The sequence below is a fragment of the Tiliqua scincoides genome, chromosome 1 (genome assembly GCF_035046505.1).
Source record: "Tiliqua scincoides isolate rTilSci1 chromosome 1, rTilSci1.hap2, whole genome shotgun sequence".
Lineage (NCBI taxonomy): Eukaryota > Metazoa > Chordata > Lepidosauria > Squamata > Scincidae > Tiliqua > Tiliqua scincoides.
Window position 1 is genome coordinate 171,269,189 of NC_089821.1, and position 20,768 is coordinate 171,289,956.

The following is a 20,768-nucleotide window of genomic DNA, read 5'->3' on the forward strand; positions in this document are numbered from 1 at the left end:
CAAATTGAGGTGGACTGCCGCTAGGCAATAGATGGGCAAAGGTGGCACTCTGTGCTCATCCATTACTTCCACCATTGTCTCCCCTGGTCCCCATTTGCTCCCTTACTTGTCCCTCCTAGCTCCAATAACCTACAACTGTGGTTCCCAAACTGTGGGTCTGGGCCCACCAATGGGATGTGACCCAATTTTGTGTGGTTCACAAAACTGAAAGGGCAGATTAGGCTATGTGCATCAAGGGTTAAATAAGCTGCTACTTGGTCAGAGGAGCACTGCTGTCCAACACATTATAGCCACACCCCTTGGCAGCCTCTAGGCAACAGCCTCTAAAAGGTTTGGGAACCACTGCACTATGGGCTTGAAATAGAGCAGCAGAGCAAGCAGAGCAAGCAAAGCAAGGAGGTTCAGAGAAGCACCCCTCCCCTGCTACTTTTCCCAGCCTTCTTGTTCTGTATGAATATGTCACCCCATTTCAAAACAGTGTGGCAAAGCCAAGAGGACGAAGGAGGTAAGCAGAGAAAGAGGTAGCAGCAGTGAATCACAAAGATGGCCCACACTACCACTGGTGCTACCGCTGTCACTGTTAGCGCTGCCACCTTCCCCTTCTTCTAACACTTATAATGAGAAAACATCATTTGCTAAGGGAAGAGGGAGGCAGAAATAGCAAGAGGCTGATCAAGATACCTAAGCGAAGTGGGGAAAAATTGACAGGAAAACAAAAGTGGAGGACAAATGGAACTGAAGAAAGGAAGAGCCAAAGTGAAAGTAGTACTAGGGGGAAAGCTATACATAGAGGTTTGTGTATTATTGGCAAGAAGGAAGCAAGTAAGCAAGGAAAACTTGGAGAAGGGGGACTGTGGGCAAGAAGCCAAAGGGGCACAGGGTTGCTAGCTCTAGACCCCGACATGTCATTCTGCTAATGTGGCTTGTACTGTCACTGTAGCATTGTGACATGAAAATGAATGCACAGAAGGATGAGCAGGGAACCAACCAGTCAATTATTTGGCTGTAGGCGTCTATTCCTTATTTACAGCCTATATTTAAAAGTTTTTGAATATGTGGAAACACACAGGAATGTTAAAAAAAAGTCAGTTAAAACATCAGACTACAGTGAAAATTTGATTACCACAAATACAATTATAAATGCATGTGTAAAGGAAATGAACTAGGAGAAAAGCAGATTTTGAAAGAAATTCACAGAAAAAAATGTCCCATTTCTACGGTATTTCTGAGAACCAAATACAGAAATAATTGCAATTATTCCAGGATACAGGTAATTCAGAGCTATGTGTATGCTTTAAAACAGCCTCTGTGCCAAGTGAATTACTAAATGCATTCCTAAAGTAATACAACACTTGGCCACAACCAATGGCGCTTAAGTGCTCCTTTCTGTGCTAGATTTGTGGTTGTTGCATTCATCTGAAAAATGAAAATATTAATTATTCCAGTGAATTGTGGCTAAGATTACTGAGGTATTCATTGTAATCACCCTTGAAAGCAAAAAAGAAATTGTACGATTTGGTCAGGTTTGCAGGTTGTGCCACTAGCTAGCTGCACATCAAGAAAGTAATATTCTTTGCAGGACCACCTGCGCTCAAAAGCAGCATTTGCTAAGGGCCAAAGATCCACTTTATAAAGTCACATAGTAAATATGCAATGCTCAAGCTGCTGTTAATATATAGATCTCCTCCAAAGAAAATCTCAGAAGGATCTAGTTGAAGTCTCTGAATGAATGAGCAGTAGCTCTTTGGAACCGTGCCCACTGCTTTTTAAGCAGAAACAACTGCATCTTAAAGCCATGAAGACAAAGCAGTCCTACATACCTTCTGGTTCACAAAGAATAAGTTGAAGAAAAAGAAAAAAAGTTAATATCTTTTCTAATATCAGGTATGCTTTCTGAATTAAATGTGATAGCCTTTTGCACATTAAAACTGAGTCAATCCACTTCCACAAGAAAATACAGACACAGTAGAATCCTAACACTCACTGGGACTGTCTCGAAGGTAAATGTGTATAGGATTAAAGCCAAAGGGTGCAACCCTAACCCACTTTTCAGCACCGACATAAGGGCAATGTAGCTCTGAGGTAAGGGAACAAACATTCCCTTACTCTGAGGAGGCCTCCATGAGCGCCACCTAACTGCAGGATGCAGCACATATCCCATTGGTACATAAGAACATAAGAAGAGCCCCACTGGATCAGGCCAAGGGCCCATCTAATCCAGCTTCCTGTATGTCACAGAGGCCCACCAAATGCCTGAGGGAGCACACCAGATAACAAGAGACCTGCATCCCAGTGCCCTCCCTTGCATCTGGCATTCTGATGGAGCCCATCTCCAAAATCAGAAGGTTGCACACACCCATTGTGGCTTGTAACCTGCAATGGATTTTTCCTCCAGAAACTTGTCCAATCCCCTTTTAAAGGCATCTAGGCCAGATGCCATCACCACATGCTGTGGCAAGGAGTTCCACAGACCAACCACACACTGAGTAAATAAATATTTTCTTTTGTCTGTCCCAACTCTTCCAACACTTAATTTTAGTAGATATCCCCTGGTTCTGGAGTTGTGTGAGGGTAAAGAACATCTCCCTATTCACTCCTTCCATCTCCTGCATAATTTTGTATGTCTCAGTCATGTCCCCCCCCATGCACTTCTTTTCTAGGCTGAAGAGGCCCAAACACTGCAACCTTTCCTCATAAGGAAGGTGTCCCAGCCCAGTAATCATTTTAGTCACTCTCTTTTCCACCTTTTCCATTTCCACTATGTCCTTTTGAAGAAGTGGTGACCAGAACGGAACACAATACTCCAGGTGCGGCCTCACCACTGATTTGTACAACGGTATTATAATATTAGCTGTTTTGTTCTCAATACTTTTCTAATGATCCCAAGCATAGAGTTGGCCTTCTTTACTGCCGCCGCACATTGGGTCGACACTTTCATCGAGCTGTTCACCACCACCCCAAGTTCTTTCTCCTGATCTGTCACAGACAGCTCAGAACATTAGCCTATATGTGAAGTTTTGATTTTTTTGCCCCAATGTGCATGACTTGTGCTGGAAAGCTGGTTAGGATTCAGGCTGGTTTGGTGGGCCGCTGTGAGATACAGGAAGCTGGACTAGATGGGCCTATGGCCTGATCCAGTGGGGCTGTTCTTATGTTCTTATGTTCAGGCCAAAGTCTCATAAGTGGGCAGTGTGCCAAACCAAGATTTCCCAAGCAAATCAGGTAAGGGTAAATTCCTTTAGGAGAATCCTAGCTAAAGGCTCAAAGCTATGAGAACCCAGCTGACATTCCATGAAATCTATGGACTGGTGAAGAATCACAAACTAGAAGTGGTTTCCAATCACTTATTTTCAGTATTCTACATCTCCGGGAGCCCTACGGAGGGCTCCACGGGGCTCCCCACATCTCCTGGACTTTGCAGCAGCCCCCTGTAAGACAAAACCCCCCTTCGCCTCATTAGTGACACTAACACGTCACTGCTTCCCCCCCCGCCCCACAAAGATTTACCTTGGGAATTTTACTCCCAAGAAGTTTGAGAACCCCTGTACTAAACCCACAAGTAGAGCACATTTCCCTCATGGAGACTCCTGACAGGGTCAAGTAATGTACAAACTGAAAATGTATAGATTTAACTTCACTGGTATATCTCCACAGTGATATTGGTCACAGTGAACTCCATGGTCAATTAAAATACACCCATGGACAAACTTTAATATTTTGAGGATTGTGGGAAATCCCATCATATTTTCCATCACAGCAGATTATTTTTTATCATATTCAGAGGCACATACTTCTACTCTCTATTTTAAAAAATCAGTTATTATTGCATCTAACAATACAAAACTAAAATATCCTACCTTCCAGGTGTTTGAGAAACAGAGGGCTGGAGTAATGCAATTCCATCCATCAAACTCCTAGAGAGTTTCTCAAAGTGTGGGACGTGAGCCAATTTCAGGTGGGTCCCCATTCATTTCAATGTGTATTTTATTTTTAATAGATTAGACTTGGTGCTACCAGAGAATGTGACTGCATTTGGTGAAATGTTACAGTTCTCTACTTTTCACAGGCTACTGTATATATGCTTTCAACAAGGATAGTCAATGGGGCTTCTACCTGAGTAAGTGTGTATAGGATCAGCGGCATCGCTAGGGAGGTGCAGGGGGGTGACACACACTGGGGATGGCACACTAAAATCGTGGTTTTAGGAGCAGCCATGTCGTGCCATATACGGATGCGGATGCGGAATTTCCAGAGGAATTTTCCAGAGGAATGCAATGCAATGCAAAAAACCAGAGTGAAATAGCTCCTTTCCTTCAAAAGTTATGGCCAAAAAATCAGAAACCCAAAAATGCATGGAGCCCTATGGAAAGTGAAATTGAGCCATATCGTGTGTTTATTTGTGAGTAGGCGAACTTGCCTTAGTGCGTCGGAAAGGGCAGGCTGAGAGAAATCCTCCAAAATGGTCCCTATCCAATGAAAGCAGTCCCCCCAAAACACCCTAGAAGGAAGTCCCTCTTTCCCAGCCCTATGGAAAGCGAAACTAAGCTACGCAGCCGCGTTTACATGTGAGTAGACAGACTTGCCTTAGTCCATCGGAAAGGGCAGGCCGAGAGGAATCCAACAACGTCAGAATGGTCCTGATCAAATGAATGCCCCCAAAAACACCCGAGAAGGAGATCCCTCCCTCCCAGCTGCAAGTGTATTGAGCCCTATGGAAAGCAAAACTAAGCCACACTTGCGAGTTTACTCGCGAGTAGGTAGACGTGCCTTGGCTTGTGATCAGGCAAGGTAAAGGGGAATGTGAGGACACCAGAATGGTCCCGATCCAATGGAACTGGAGCACAACTAATGCTCCAGAAGTCAGCCTCCCCCCCCACTAAAAAGGCCCAAGAAAAGGGGCTTCAACTGGTAAGGGGAAAGTTTTCTGTTTTGCACCTGTAAAGCCAGGTGGGTCTTTATCTTGATGTGCTTGAAATAGAAGAACTTTAAGCTGGGTACTGGGGAGGGCTGGAAATCTCACTGATTCTTTTGGGGGGGGGGTTATTGCAGGCAGACTACAGAGAAAATTCACTTGGTGGAACAGGGCTGGCTCCCTCTTATTTAATTATTTCATTTTAATTTAATTATTTATAAAACCTTTGCTTGATGATGTCACTTCTGGTCATGACATCACTTCCGATGGGTCCTGGACAGATTGTCATTCTAAAAAGTGGGTCCTGGTGCTAAAAGTTTGAGAACTGCTACAATAAGGTGTTAGTAAGTTGACACAGGGTGTGTGTGAGACTCTACAAGTTTTCAAAATCACTAAAATCAGAGTCTGGAGGAATAATACCATCATGTTATTTATCAATAAATGTGTAGTTTCATGCAGAATGCAATGAAACAAACCACATTGAAATATCTGTGTTCTATCAAAAGGTACAGCCAAAAAACCACTGGGGGGGCAGGGCAATGGTACATCACCACGCCCACCACCTGGGGTGTTGCCCCGCCCACTACATGGGGTGATGCACAGGCCTTCTGCACTGGGTGACGCGAATCCTAGTGACGCCACTCTATGGGATTGTAGCCTTTGGGATGTGTGGGGAATTTTTTTTTTTTTTTTTAAAGATCAGCAACTGCTTAGGAGGGTTAGGAGTACTGTATTGTTCTTTATTTCAAATAAATTTTAAAACTTATACTTATTGTAAACTTTTAATAGTTTGATTTTGTCGCATGTGGGATGTTAAAAATTTTTCTGCTTGATGATGTCACTTCCATCACAGATGTCACAGATGATGTGACATCATTTCCAGTGGGTCCTAACCAATTGTCATTCCAATAAGTGGGTCCCATTGCTAAAAGGTTTGACAACCACTTTCCTAGAATTCTTTAGCTGTTTACTGTTAGGTGTAATAATAATACTTTTAAATTATATTTTTTTAATTGTATTTTTATTATTATACATTTCGAACATAGTTTTGCAATGTAAAGGAAGGTGTGTATTTTAATAGTACTTTGCAGGATGAGGCACTTAACAAGTAAGATCTATCTGACAACCCAACATCTTTCGGAATTTATATCCTACCTTCTTATAGGCTCAAAGTGTCCAACATAATAAAATACAGTCAAAATTTTAAGAAAAGATGAAGGATCTCAGTTTCTAAAGTTCATTAGCAGAAAGGAAACATTGTTTGTTTATAGGAATACAAACACTGATTTTTCCTGGCATCAAATAGGGCTGAAGTCAGCGTAATGCCGATGAATAAAGACAGCAATCCAGGCCTGTTCCTCAAGCGTCTCCTACGAGCAGTTTTTTGGACATGAAAAGGTAACATATGTTTCTACTGACCCAATTTTCCTTTTCCTCAATGTACTTTAGTTTCAGACCAGCATAACTACATGATGATTTTTTTTGGGGGGGGGGGGGGTTAATTAACATAAATACAATATACCTAAATAATACTGTTTTGGAGACAATCCTAAAAAGCAACAACATGTGCATCTTTTTTTGTTTTATACAGAGAAACACGTAGGGTAAATAACACCCCAATTGTGAGCACAAACAGCTAGAGGCTGCATACGGGTTCCACTGCCCTGCAGAACCTCTGCCGGGGAATAGCACTGGACTCAGAGTCACTTTTTCTCTTCAACACCTCATGAATTAGGGCATAGAAACTACTGGTTAATTCAAAAATTGGTAGGAGTGGGCACAATCCCTTCAAATTCTTCTGCATTCTAGTAATTCTGAAGTCACAGATATTATTGCATTCTTAAATCTGAAACTCAAGCTTATAAAACCCAAGTGCAGATGCATTGTAGTTATAGGCATTTATATACATATGTCACTAGGAGGATACAGAGAATGACCTAATTTCATCACCTGCCAATTTCTTTAGTTCTCATACTGAAATTTATATACAATCTGAGTTGCCCTGAAGAGCCTTGATCTGCAACAGGTGATCATCTCCACGGCTACCACGCTTTCAAGGAGGAATGTTGTAATAGCTTGTTGTTCAATGTGTTCAATGTAATAGCTTGTTGTTCAATGTGTAAGTTCAATGTGTTTAGGGCCATGAAGATTCTCAAAGCAGAAGTCACCATAAGACAAAGTAGTAATAACCTGAATCCATTTGATGTGGGGGGGGGGGGGGGAATGAGGAACACCTGCACTTTCAAAAGCAAAATGAACTCAAATTGTTTGACAGGAAACTTCTAAGACACATTTTTCAAGAAAAATTTGAATGTCTGCAAAACCACAGCTTGATATAACTATGTCAAGATATTTGTGCAAAACATAATAAGGTATAAACATTTCTTGAAAAACTTACAGGGTCTCCCCTTCTTCCTTCTGGTCCTGCAGAACCTGGTTCTCCAACTTCTCCCTTAATATTGATGACATACAGTAAAATAGTTAAAAATATTAACTATTCAAGTGTAGAGTGAGACATTGTTTCATAAAAAGTTGACTACTGCATATCAGATATAAAGTCTGTTGAGAAGCCAACTTCATGGGACATACTCTGAATAAATAAGATATAATGGGAGTAGATTATCTTCTTTTTTTAGAATAATTAATGTTCATACATTTCATCTATGAACAAGGGAGATGGTGCAAATATAATCCTGACTCCTAAACGTGTTTAACAAATTGGGAACCAAGAACAAGAATATAGTGCTCACACTGGACCAAATTCCTCCCTCCCTTTTAATAAAAGATTAAGCTATTTCTGCCCAATGTTGCATATATGCAACAGGGACCAAATGTGTACACCTGTGGACCAGGCAGAAATGGGTTAAGGAGTTGGTTGGTGCTAATATCATAGACGTAGATATCTATGGTTCTCCTTAACTCAGAATTTAAAACTACAATTTGAAGTGTGTTTTAGATATACCATGTTAATACTGACCAATTGCTTAACCATTATTGAGGAGCACATTTGGAAGGGGAGGAGCTATAGGACAGGAGCATGAACCTGAAGCTGGTCCCTCATTTCTTAAACATGGCTGTCATGGACCCAACACTACAGTGGGTTTCACAAGATGCTTAAATATGCTGCAGAGATAGCATGAACACAGGAAACAACTTATTGTGGATGTGAAAGCTTTATTTGACTATTTCACTTTATTTGCCTATATTTATTTGACTATTTATTTGACTAAACCTTGCGTGGTTTGCTGGACTCCAAATAGTGAGCAATTTTACTCTTTCATGGAGTCCAGCAAACCACGCCTGATGTTGCTAACTCTGAAGCAAGGAGGGCAAGGTTTGCCAAAACTCAATTTTGCAGCAATTTCAGAATCAGTGGAAAGAGAAACAGAGGGAAAACAGAACTCACACATTTCACAAATAAGGATTGTATTTGAATCATTCCACAGAAGAACATCCCCATGTGTACAACTATGAAGAGGCCAAATTGTAGAGAGTATGGTTTTGGAGTGCAGCAAATTATTTCATATTGTTTCCAAGAATAAATATGTTTCTGAATTTTTCTAATAAAATAAGGAAGACTCCAGCAGGAATCTCCAAAGATGCCTTGCTTGTTAAAATCTTCTGATTCTGATTACAATAAACCCAAAGTAAAGTAATGCTTTATAGAGAGCAGATGTTAGAGGCAAGCTGACAACATTTTACTACAGCATAAACAAAAGACTACTGCTTTCATGGTTTAAAGCAAATTGAGAGAGTGCTGTAAACTCTTCCTGTTCTGTAACAGAATCACCTAAGACTTGCTGGAGAAAACCATGCTTTCCAAAAAACAAAAGCAAACATCAAAAATAAAATTTAAAAGAATGCATTGTGCCCACATCACAAGCAGGAAAACATAGTTCAGGTGACGATCCAGCGTACTTTCCCATAGGCTGAAGTCTATTTGAAATGAGGTTTTATCGTGTAAGCCAGAGGTGCCCAAACCCAGGCCCTGGTTCCACTTGCGGCCCTCGAGGACTCCCAATCCAGCCCTCAGGGAGACCCCAGTCTCCAATGAGACTCTGGCCCTCCGGAGACTTGCTGGAGCCCACGCTGACCTGATGCAACTGTTCTCAGTGTGACGGCCAACTGTTTGACCTCTTGCATGAGCTGCGGAATAAGGGCTCCCTCCACTGCTTGCTGTTTCACGTCTGTGATGCAGCAGCGGCAGCAAAGGAAAGGCTGGCCTTGCTTTGTGCAAGGCGTTTTATAGGCCTTGAGCTATTGCAAGACCTTCATTCATTCATATAAGTTCTATCTATAATATATTCATTTATATAAATTTATTCAAATTTAAAATGTAAATTACTGCTTTTTCCCCCCGGCCCCCAACACAGTGTCAGAGAGATGATGTGGTCCTCCTGCCAAAATGTTTGGACACCCCTGGTGTAAGCAATGGGATTGTAGCTTAATTAAGGAAACTACTGAAATCAAAATATCTTTTTATTTAATTATTTTTAGTTTATAATGTTTGCTCAACTGCTAGTGAATTAAACAGGAAAGCAATTTGCATACTTTAAATTTAAACTGGAACCTGGACACACTGTTCTTTTTTGTTTATTTTAGCAGATCCTATCTCTGTTAAATTGTTCAAAAGTTTACTAGTGAAGAATTTGCCTTTGAAGAAGTCCCTGGTGCATTTTGGTGACAATAACTTAGGAAAAAGGTCATTTCAGAACTGCAGGATTGTTTCTTGGACATTATACATCTAATTCTCAGTGGTAAATTATGGCCACTAGAGAAGGTCAGAAGGCAGCACAACTCATGTACAAAGCATGGGGTGGTGGGGGATAACAGATGTGCTCACATACTTCAGGTTATCACAGTAGGTCTTAGGTTTTCTCGTTGGTTTCCCCCATATGCTATTGCCTCCAAAAGGAAGGATAAAACACTCTGATTTCTTTTCCCCACACAGAAAGTCAAAAATTCACAGTCATTGTTTTCACCCAGGAAATTTTCATTCAATTTCCAATTATGTAAAAAGTTGTATGGTATGGTTGTAAAGAGGACTGTCACTACCTTGTAAATGTACTATTCTCCAGAATCTTTGGTGTGCGTGTTGCACTGATGTTTTTTGGATATTGAAGGAGGATAAGGGGAGGAATTATCAATGCAACATTCTGAACTGTATCTGTGTTTAAATTAAATATACAAAGGTCTGATTCAAGTATTATTTTCTATATTTCAATATACATATTAAAAACAGTAATTATTATACGTATATTGATGAACATAGTCAAGCAGCATTCACATGGGCTTCAAAACGCCAAGATCAACAGCAAGACTTCTACAAATTGTTACGATTAACATTTTATTATCCTACAGCTGCAGATTAGTACCTTGATTGTACCACACCATGCGAGTGTTTTCCAGAACAGCAAATGTGCTCAAATCACTTGCACCGCACTTAAGAATGTTACAGCTCGCTTTAACTGCCTTCCCCACCACACATACATACATTCTCCACTCAAGTTATCCATACTATATAATGTTTTAATAAATTCAAATACCTTAAAACCTGGATTTCCGGGCACACCATCATTCCCGTTCCTCCCAGTTTCCCCCTGTGGTAACAGATAAGACACTATGATTTATGGCTTATAATAAAAGCAGGGAAAATTTAAAAGGTGAAAGATCTGCAAAGAACTCACTGGCCGTCCTGGCAATCCTGGCAATCCTCTATCGCCCCTTTCCCCCTTTGCACCCTGTAAAAAGAATGGGAGACAGAGCGAGAAATTAATACACAAGTCAACAATATTGTTTGAATGACAGTGAGCCAATATTTCAATACCACCTGAAGCAATTCCAGGAGGATAAATCCATGATGCAACACTCATATACATGTGGCAAGGTGATGTCAGTTCATCAATTTCTTACGTGTTCAGGACATATTGGCCCATTTCTCAAGAACCAGAACATCTGCTTTCTAAATGTCCTGTAGGTGTCTGTGTGTGTTGGACTTAGGTACACCAGATTAAAATGAACAACAGAGAGCCCCTGTTGAGGTCAAGATAAGAATTATTCAAGGAAATGGATAATTGCACTATTTTCCCTCCATCACAAAAGTCAGGACTAACATGTTGCCAAATCCAAAGAAGACAGGCTTTGTCTACTGATCAGACTAAATGAGGCTTCAACAAACCACAAGAACTCTTACCTTAATATCTTTGGCTAGTACCAGGAAGGGAATTTTTTTTTAAAAACACACACACACACACACACACACACACAAGGACATGCTAAGAAAAGCAGCAGCCAAAGCCTTGTACAGCAACTACTATGACTACCTTAACAACACTGGCCAGATAATTAGTTCCATTAACATATCAGACATGTAAGCACATGATCAACGTTAGACACCATCACAGTACTCTTGCTCACTATTCATTCAAAGGATATCACAGTTCTCGTAAAACAGATGTGAAACAGCTCATGCTGTTATTTTTACTCTTCATGCAAGGAATCAAAGTAAGTAGTTTGAAGTCTAGATTGTCAAAGCTTTCAAACTAATCGTAGTTCTACAGGTAGGACAACTTGCCTTCTGAATATTTTTATTTATTTGGAGATTTATATATCAATTTTCCTTATGTAACAAAACCTGGAACTCTAGGAGGTTTACAACACAAAAAGATAAAAAGCATACACAATAAAAACAATACTTTAAAAAACAGTAGTTTAAAAACTGTGAGGAGCTGGGACAAGCAACAGGAGCTCACCCCGTGGCACGGATTCAAACTGCAAACCTTGCAGTCAATAGACTTGTCAGCTCAGTGGTTTAACCTGCCATGCCACTGCATCCAGTCTAAAAACTGCAGCTAAATGCCCTTCCTTTGGCCCTTTTATGGGGTTGGTATAAGGCAGCCATTTTCAACCAGTGCCATGGCACACTGCACCACTGGAGTGGTCCAGAGGTGTGCCAGTGGAATTTGGGGGAAGGTCATTTATTAGTAGGGCCAATCTGGATGTGAGCCCTCCACTGGCAACATGGTGTGCCTTGTCAATTGTAAAAAAAACCTGATGGTGTGCCTTGACAATTTTAGTGGCCTTGTCAGTGTGCCATGAGCTTGGTTGAAAATCGCTGGTATAAGGGAATACCCCTGCCAGCAAGGCTGTGTCCCTGTGGCCTGAATCATGTAGAGACACTTGAAAATGTCTTCCTGTTTTGCCCCTTCCACAAGACTCATCACCAGAAACATCTTATGCTGATTTTGGTGCGTCTCCAGGAATGGGCCAAGGCACATGTCTTGCGAACCCTTTTGTCAACAGAGGAAGGAGAAACTCTTGATAGTGTTGCCCTTTATATCTATACAGTTATGAGTTCTCGGGAAATGGAAGTGAAAGCATAGTTCTGTAACAAGCTAGCGTATGGGGCATTTCTGACTATGAGGTTCCTCTCTTTGGGTGTGTATCATATGATTATGGATTATAGATTTGTTGTGTGATTTTACTTATATATTGTTATGATGTATATGCCAATAAAGATCTCTCATCTCAATAGCAGCTAAAATATAAAAGCATATAACACACAGCAAATCCAGCAGGCCTCTCCAAAATCCCCAGTGATCAATATCTCTCTCCCACCCTAAACACCAGCAAAAGCTATGTGAACTAAAACAAGTCTTCAGGACCCATTGGAAAGTTTACAGAGAGGGAGCTGATCATAATTTGCCATAATTCCCACATTTGTGGGGCTATCACTGAGAAGGCTCTTCCTATCGCCATTGCCCCCTTGCATTTGTCAATGAACATATCCTAACGACACTAGCCACATCACTGTGATAGTTTGCTTACTTTACATTCCAGTAAGATTATAGTTATACTGACATTCATGCCTGTAACATCAGAAGAGTTCAAATTTAATAAAAAACCACACACCACAGCAGTAATATCAATCTCTTGCCCAATATTAAATTTAAACTTGCCTTCTTCCCATAAATTCCTGGTAGCCCTTGATCCCCTTTAGGTCCTCTGTCACCCTTGATGAAACAGATACACAGAGATAAATTGCAAAATCAAAGTGAAGAAAACAAATCACATAGTATAGGACAACATAGGCATGGCTATAGGCTCGGCAAACTGCATGTTAAAGATAACTTTCTATTTTGACAAAGATGACCCAACACTGAAAGTGGTGTGGACATGCTTGAAATACATAAGAGCTGCCCTGAAAACAAATATTTTGGAACTTAGAAAATATGCATTCAAGTCTTAAGCTGCATTCTAGTGGAAGTATTTTTGTTCTCATCTTTTACAGCCCAGATTCATTTAAACAATAAGGTATTGGCAAACAATCTAGAACAGGGATCTCCAAACTTTTTGGCCAGAGGGCCGCATCAAATGTCTGGCACGGTTTTGAGGGTCGAAAAAAATTTAAATATAAAATTTATATAAATAAATTAGAGATGGAACTTAGATGTGTGAATAAATGAATGAATGGGCTCATTCATTCAACCTCTCTGGCCCTTAGAACACCCTCCAGAAGCAACCAGAGCATAGTTCCAGTCCTGTTTAGCAAAATGGGCCAGGGGCTTTCAGGGGACAAGAGGCTGGCCGTGGGCCGGACAGAGGCTCGTCGTGGGCCACATCTGGCCCCCGAGCCGGGGTTTGGAGACCCCTGATATAGAAGAAACAATAAAGAAGAATGAAAACTTAAATATGTCAGCTGTGAGAAAATACGCTTGAAACTGCTGAGAGACACACATAGCTGGTGCTGTATAAAAAGGCTAGATTTAAAACAAACATGTGCATTAATACCAGAGAATCTGAATAATGTTTAAGGAAGACGAAGAAATGACATTAGAAAATAAAAAGAAAGAGTGATGGTCTGTTCTAAGTCATCTAGTTGGCATGAATAAACGTATCAGATTCTATGATCGAACTGAGTAGAAGTAGGGAAGAAAAGGATACTACAGTATGGTCTTTTTACCATTATATCACCATATATAGTTGTAAGCCATTTCAATAATGTTTTGTTTGAGAAAGAATACAAACAGATCAAACAAACAAACAGCATCTGTGCAGAAACTAGCAGCTGTCAATAATGACCAACAGTGGTCTTCTTCTTCAAGACCAAGATCTTAAAAGATGCAGTTGCCTTGCCTTTACTATTGAAGGTACAAGGTAATAACTAGGACATCTACTGTTGCACTTTGAGTTTCTAATTTTGAACTAAGGATTAAGCACAATTTTTGCTCTTGAAAATTCCTTGATACTTTTTAACATCCTACCCATGGTTACAAGAAGCATTTGGTTAGAACCTTAGATGCTGGCATCCCATGTAATCCAGGGAAACCTGGAAGTCCACGTTCACCCTAGAAAAAAATAAAAGAACATAATGAAGTTGGTAAGAGCAAAGAATGTGAGCCAGCAAAAGGCAATATCTTTTTAGCAAGAGCAACACATGGGTTTCAAATTGCTTATCTCCTACAAAACCTGGAATCATATTCTTCCATCCATATATTCCTATGGGCTCTCACATCAAAATAAAGTTCAACAGGGGTCTCCAAATACTTTATTGGGTCATAACTAATTTTAACTTGATTAAAATTAAACTACAGTCATTCAGTGATGGGAACCGTTGACAAACCAACTGAATCAGATCTAAAATTCTGTGCTCCAGCTAGAAATAAAAAAGGGGCAGTCATGGCTCCAGACATCAGCAGCTTGAATTCAAGTAGGAATGCATGATCAGAAATGCACAATGACCTAGAGACCAGAACTATTGAGGATTCTGGATGATTTTTCCTCTACCAGTCCCATCAAGTTTCCACCCTGAAGAAATCTGCTACATGACATGAACCATTACGGCCAATGCAGAAGAAAATTGATACAGAGACATCCATTTAGGGTTGAAAAGTTGTTTAGTATAAGCAACCGACAGTGTAAATGATTAAATTGGTACATATTTGTGTGAATGTTAGAAGAAACTTTATTAAGTGGCTCTGTTTATGAGTTTGGCCCTACTGTTTTCTGATATTGCCAGATGTTAAATTCCCAAAATGTTGGGGGGGGGGGGGAAGTTGAACTACTGATGATTTATTTTCAGGTTCATTTTGAGCTCTTCCAATAAGACAGCTGAATTCTATCTTACCATTTTCTGACTGAAGGAGAATCTGGATCATTTAATTTGCACCAACAAACAGATTATGATCAGACAACTTAGCATTTGAACATTACATTTCAACAGCAGTGATAATGGCTTGATTCAGATCTTTAATTTGACAAATATCGAAAAAGAGTTTCTATAAATAATCAAGCGAAAATGAAAAATCATAACAAATGTTATCAAGATGGATAGTATAACAAAGTTTGAACTGCTTGAAATGGGAGTAATAATAAATAAGTTGTTGAATAACATGTCTTGAGAGTGCAAATCACGGAGAAAGTTCAATGTCAAAAAGGTGAGTGAAGGAAACACTCAGGGTTCTTCCCAAGTTATGTCACCACACTAAGCCCACAATATGATGCAGGATAGGGTTTACTGCAAGGTAGAAAGCCAGAGCAACAAAAGTTAAATTCATTAAAGTTGCCCGATCTCGTCTGATCTCTCAGAAGCTAAGCAGGGTCAGGCCTGGTTAGTACTTGGATGGGAGACAGCCTGGGAATACCGGGTGCTGTAGGCTTATACCATAGTCTTTCGAGACTGAAGGTTGCCAACCAACCAACAAGGCCCTTGTTTAATTATAGTGAGTACCACCAAGTCAGTAGGTCAGGGTTGCCAATCCACCAAAATTGAGGGCACAATCCTATCATGTGCTGGAACAGGCAAGCCACGAGGCTTGCACAGGATAGTGCAGCGCAGGATAGTGGCCAGAGGCAGATCAGCCAGAGGTAAGGGGAAACATTTCCCCTTACCTCCGGGTAAGGCTGCTGGCCCCTATGGGTCTCCTTGGACTTGCACCACCTCTGGAGGTGGCGCAAATCTAAGGACAGCGGAGCAGCTTGAAGTCTCTCTGTTCTCCCCGGGAACGGGGCTTGGGATCCAGCATAACTGCCTTCCCTTCCCTTCCGCTTCCCTCTCCCTGCCCACCCACCACCGGGGCTGCCCATTGCTCACCCTTCCCCTGCCCAGGAACGCCTCCCTCCCGCCTCCCCCTCCCATGCCTACCTTTCTTTGTTGCATCAGCCCAGCTGAGCAACAAGCAAGGAGGGCAACAAGCAAGGAGGAAGCTGGCGCGGAGGCTTGCATTGGCCTCCACAGGCCGGCACTTCTTTGAGTGCCGGCCTGGCTTCCTCCTGAGGAGGCACAAATGTGACTTATGGCACGTTTGCGATCCTCCCAGGTCGGCCCAAGGGACTTGGGGCAGCATAGGGAGCAGTTAGGATTGCACCCTGAGTGTCAGAAGACTTAGAACAGATGAAAGAGAAGATTTTTTTTACCCAGTGTAGTTAATCTATGAAACTCCTTGCCATAGGATGTGGTAATGGCACCTGGCCCAGATGCCTTTAAAAGGGGATTGGATAGGTTTATGGAGGAAGAGTCCATCATGGGTTACAAGCCATGATGACTATATGTAACCTCTGAGTTTTAGTGGTAGCTAATGTCTGAATGTCAGATGCAAGGGTGTGGCAGCAGGATACAGGTAACGTGTTAATTTATGTGCTCCCAGGAGTGTGTAGTGTGCCACTGTGAGATACAGGAAGCTGGACCAGATGGGCCCTTAGACTGATCTAGCAGGACTCTTCTAATGTTCTTAAATGTTGGGGACAATTCCAAGCACACATCTGGACTGAGGCCTTGACTTTATAGAGAATGCAGAAGCATGTGATTACTGGTACACATCAAAGTACACACTGGAATTTGAATCAGGATCAAGGGCTTTTAAGTATTTTGTAAATGGTAAAAAAATAGTATATAAAAGAATGACTAGTAGGAGGACTGTATGCCACAGTAGCATGTGCTATATTTTATGAAAAAAGACAATGTTCATTTCCTGCATTTGCAGGATAATGTTTTCAAAACAAATACCTCAATCTTGAAACCTAACCAATTCAAAAGATGGACCACTTTGTTCTTTAAAATATTAACAGAGTTGATGGTGTGGGTACAATTCCATTCCCATGCCTCACACACCAAAATCATAACTTTTCACCAAGGCTAACTTCCACAGACATTGTTCAGTAATTAAATACATTCAAAAACACATCAATGAACACAGATGTAACCAACCATTTCAATGTGCTAGAACACATTGGTTGAACAGCCAAGTGTCCAACAGTGACCTTTGCAGTACAGGAAAAAACAATCAAATAAGAGATTGCTCAAGTGATGGTGGAAGGTGAGGCTGTTTATTAAAGTATGAAGAAACATTTCAATGGAAAAACACACTGAAATTTTTATAGGCAGCAGTATTACCTATACAAAAGAGCCCAGTGTAAATAACCAAATACACTGTAAACAGATAGCTGTGATTTAGTAGTCCTAATTCCAAACCTACAAGTATTAGCAAGTAATCCTACCTTTGTCCCATCTCTCCCAGGTTCACCCAGCATGCCTGGTAGACCACGTGGCCCCTAGTGAAAAACAAACACATATAACTAACTTCATTGGTTCTTCTATGGATTTATCTTTTATTTATACTTGGCATCATCACTGTACAAGGACATAGGCTTGTACCTATTCCTAATGTACAGAAGGTATAGTGAACTTACTTGAATCCCAGGGGAACCTGGAATACCTGGAGTACCTGCTATTCCTTGATAGCCCTAAAACGAGAAAACCAAACATTAAACCAAAGTATGTTTGAGCAGTTTGTCTTGATTTATTTAAAAGCAATACTTTTGTACCTAGATCAGAATGTACAAGCCACAAAACAGTTACATTCCATACAGCACAATCCTATTCACATGTACTCAGAAGTAAGCCTCCCTGAGTTCAGTAGAGCTGCCTGTGCAACTCTATACCAATGCCACACCAGTCTGAGTGGTGTATGTCCTTGGCCACCAGTGAAAATTCAGTTCTGCCGGCGGACAAGCCCCAAACTTTAGCACAATGTTACACCTACGTACTTCTGCCACAGGCACAAGTCCTACTAGAAAACAGTCCAAAACATGGTGTGTGGGCAAGATGGGGAATCAACATAAGCCAAATATCAAGCACCCCCTAAATGACAGATACAACCCCCTCCCCCACACACACACAGAGAAAACACTACACAAATGACAAAGTTGGCATAGGAAGGGGAAAGCCCATAGGAAACAATGGGGGAGAGTGAAACAGTGAGTAGGAGGTTAAGGGGACCACTTAATAGTGGGTGATTGCACCTGCTCCATGACCAAACCAGTGCAAAACCAATTTTGATTGCAAGGTTCCACATACTCTTCAGCACTGTGCTCAAAGGAACTGGCTATGGACCATGCATGGTAGGTTGTCCCTTGCAGTCAAACTTTAGACCAGGGGTCTCCAAACCCAGGCCAGCAGGCTGGATCTAGGGTTTGATAAAAGCCCCCCCCCCCCCGATTAGTGCCTACTGTTCTGTATCCCTGTGCCCAAATCAGCTTGAAAGAACTACAGCACTATGGCAGAACACTAAGTGCCACTTGGGACGGGGAGTGCTTTTTCGGGACACAGCAGTTTCCAATTGGTGACCTCTGGTTTAGACTATACAAGTTTGAATATTCTCTTTTTGGTAAAGAGCGAAAATCAGCTGCTTAATAAAAAACGAAACTCTTAACAATCTTTAAAATGCTGTTAATGTAGCTGGCTTTTATATAAACTACATTGTGTAAAGATTTATCTTTAGTTCATGAACTAAAAGAGAAGCACAAAAGCACTGGGCAAAAAATCAGTAACAATACTCTGTAGCTCTTTGTTAAAAGGAAATGCTGGCACTGCCAGACAAAGGACTTTATTAGGTGAGACATTTGATATTTTCTAAGAATGGCAGGGACAATCATCCACGTGTAGAGTCCGCATCTGGATATCTCAGTAAAACCGACCTTGCCAGGCCATTTTTAAGTTGCAAGCCACATAACAGAACAAAGGAAGAATAAATATTTGTAAAATTCCATAAAAGAATTTTGGAATACAGGATATTTGTGCACCTTTCTTCAGAAGGTCAAATTCTTCATATTTCCAAAATCTTGGTTTGTACACATTGTTTTCAATAAACCAGCCACAAATTCTATGTTTCATCTGTGTAAGAGAAGACACTGCTCTCTCTTTTCAGTGGCCATGTCGCACATTCTCTCTGACACACTGCACCAGCCAGTGGAATAGCAAAAGGCCTTCTGAACTTTATAGCTCAAGAACCTGAGCAGGACAACAAGTGAAAGCCCGTGTGTCTGAGTTAAGATTTCAAGGCACTTGATGCCTTTGAGCAGAATTTGAGCAGTGGCTGGATAGGAGATCATCTGGAAACTCTATAGACACATCCTTGTTTTCTAGCAAAAGAGGAGGGATAGAAAACATAATATCTGTATTCATGAAACAGCTATTTCTAATGATATTTATTTATTTAAAAATTTAAACAAGACCTTTTGTATAAGGCACTTCAGGCAAAACAATGTTTTTTGTTGGTTTTTTAAAAACATGTTCTCACTACATTACAGTCCTGAATACCTGACCTTCAGTTATCTATTGTATTGGCAACCTTCAGTCTCAAAAGACTATGGTATCGCGCTCTGAAAGGTGGTTCTGGCACAGTGTCTAGTGTGGCTGAAAAGGCCAATCCGGGAGTGACAATCCCTTCTACAGCGGGAGCAAGAGCAGTCTGTCCCTGGTCTGTCTCCCTGGCTATGGGCCTTCCTTCTTTGCCTCCTTGCCTCAGACTGTTGGCAAAGTGTCTCTTCAAACTGGGAAAGGCCATGCTGCACAGCCTGCCTCCAAGCAGGCCACTCAGAGGCCAGGGTTTCCCACTTGTTGAGGTCCATTCCTAAGGCCTTCAGATCCCTCTTGCAGATGTCCTTGTATCGCAGCTGTGGTCTACCTGTAGGGCGCTTTCCTTGCACGAGTTCTCCATAGAGGAGATCCTTTGGGATCCGACCATCATCCATTCTCATGACATGACCGAGCCAACGCAGGCGTCTCTGTTTCAGCAGTGCATACATGCTAGGGATTCCAGCACGTTCCAGGACTGTGTTGTTAGGAACTTTGTCCTGCCAGGTGATGCCGAGAATGCGTCGGAGGCAGCGCATGTGGAAAGCGTTCAGTTTCCTTTCCTGTTGTGAGCGGAGAGTCCATGACTCGCTGCAGTACAGAAGTGTACTCAGGACGCAAGCTCTGTAGACCTGGATCTTGGTATGTTCCGTCAGCTTCTTGTTGGACCAGACTCTCTTTGTGAGTCTGGAAAACATGGTAGCTGCTTTACCGATGCGTTTGTTTAGTTCAGTATCAAGAGAAAGAGTGGTATCTGGTATGCTATTTACATTTATCTGGTATGCTATTTACATTTATCTGGTATGCTATTTACATTTATACAGCACACTTTTAGCCCTCTCATGCAGGAGTGTCAAATTTGTTTCATACAGCAGGCCAAAAAGCATTCATGGCACCTGCTGAGGGCCAAGAAGTGACATCATTAAAAAATGAAGTGATGTCATTAAGCAGATGATGGCTAGGAACCTTCTTTCTCAAGCAGGAACTCTTCGGCTGTAAATGACAAAAGAGAAAATATAGAAATATTGATCACATCACTTTGCAGCTCAGCAGCTAAGAAGCACTTGGAAGAGCCTAATTATAAAGGGGGCCTGATAAAGAGCTCCTGGGGGTCATCATCTGGCCTACGGCCTTATGTTTGACACCCCCTACTTTAGTGGTTAAAGCAAAAGAACTCTTTCTCCTAGAGAGGCAGGCAGGAGATGAAGGACTGGACCAGGGATG

At 41.4% G+C, this 20,768-nt stretch overlaps 1 protein-coding gene across 1 annotated transcript in view; it reads right to left on the bottom strand.

Annotated features, from left to right (window-relative positions):
• Positions 1–20,768, bottom strand: part of COL21A1 (collagen type XXI alpha 1 chain) — a 94,715-nt gene that overhangs the window by 42,285 nt on the left and 31,662 nt on the right. Inside the window, exons 10-16 of the mRNA XM_066612420.1 lie at positions 17,600–17,653; positions 17,408–17,461; positions 14,206–14,259; positions 12,871–12,924; positions 10,600–10,653; positions 10,459–10,512; positions 7,311–7,364 (exon numbers count right to left, since the gene is read on the bottom strand). Of these exons, the coding sequence (XP_066468517.1) occupies positions 7,311–7,364; positions 10,459–10,512; positions 10,600–10,653; positions 12,871–12,924; positions 14,206–14,259; positions 17,408–17,461; positions 17,600–17,653 (378 nt within the window). The remainder of the gene's footprint in view (positions 1–7,310; positions 7,365–10,458; positions 10,513–10,599; positions 10,654–12,870; positions 12,925–14,205; positions 14,260–17,407; positions 17,462–17,599; positions 17,654–20,768) is intronic.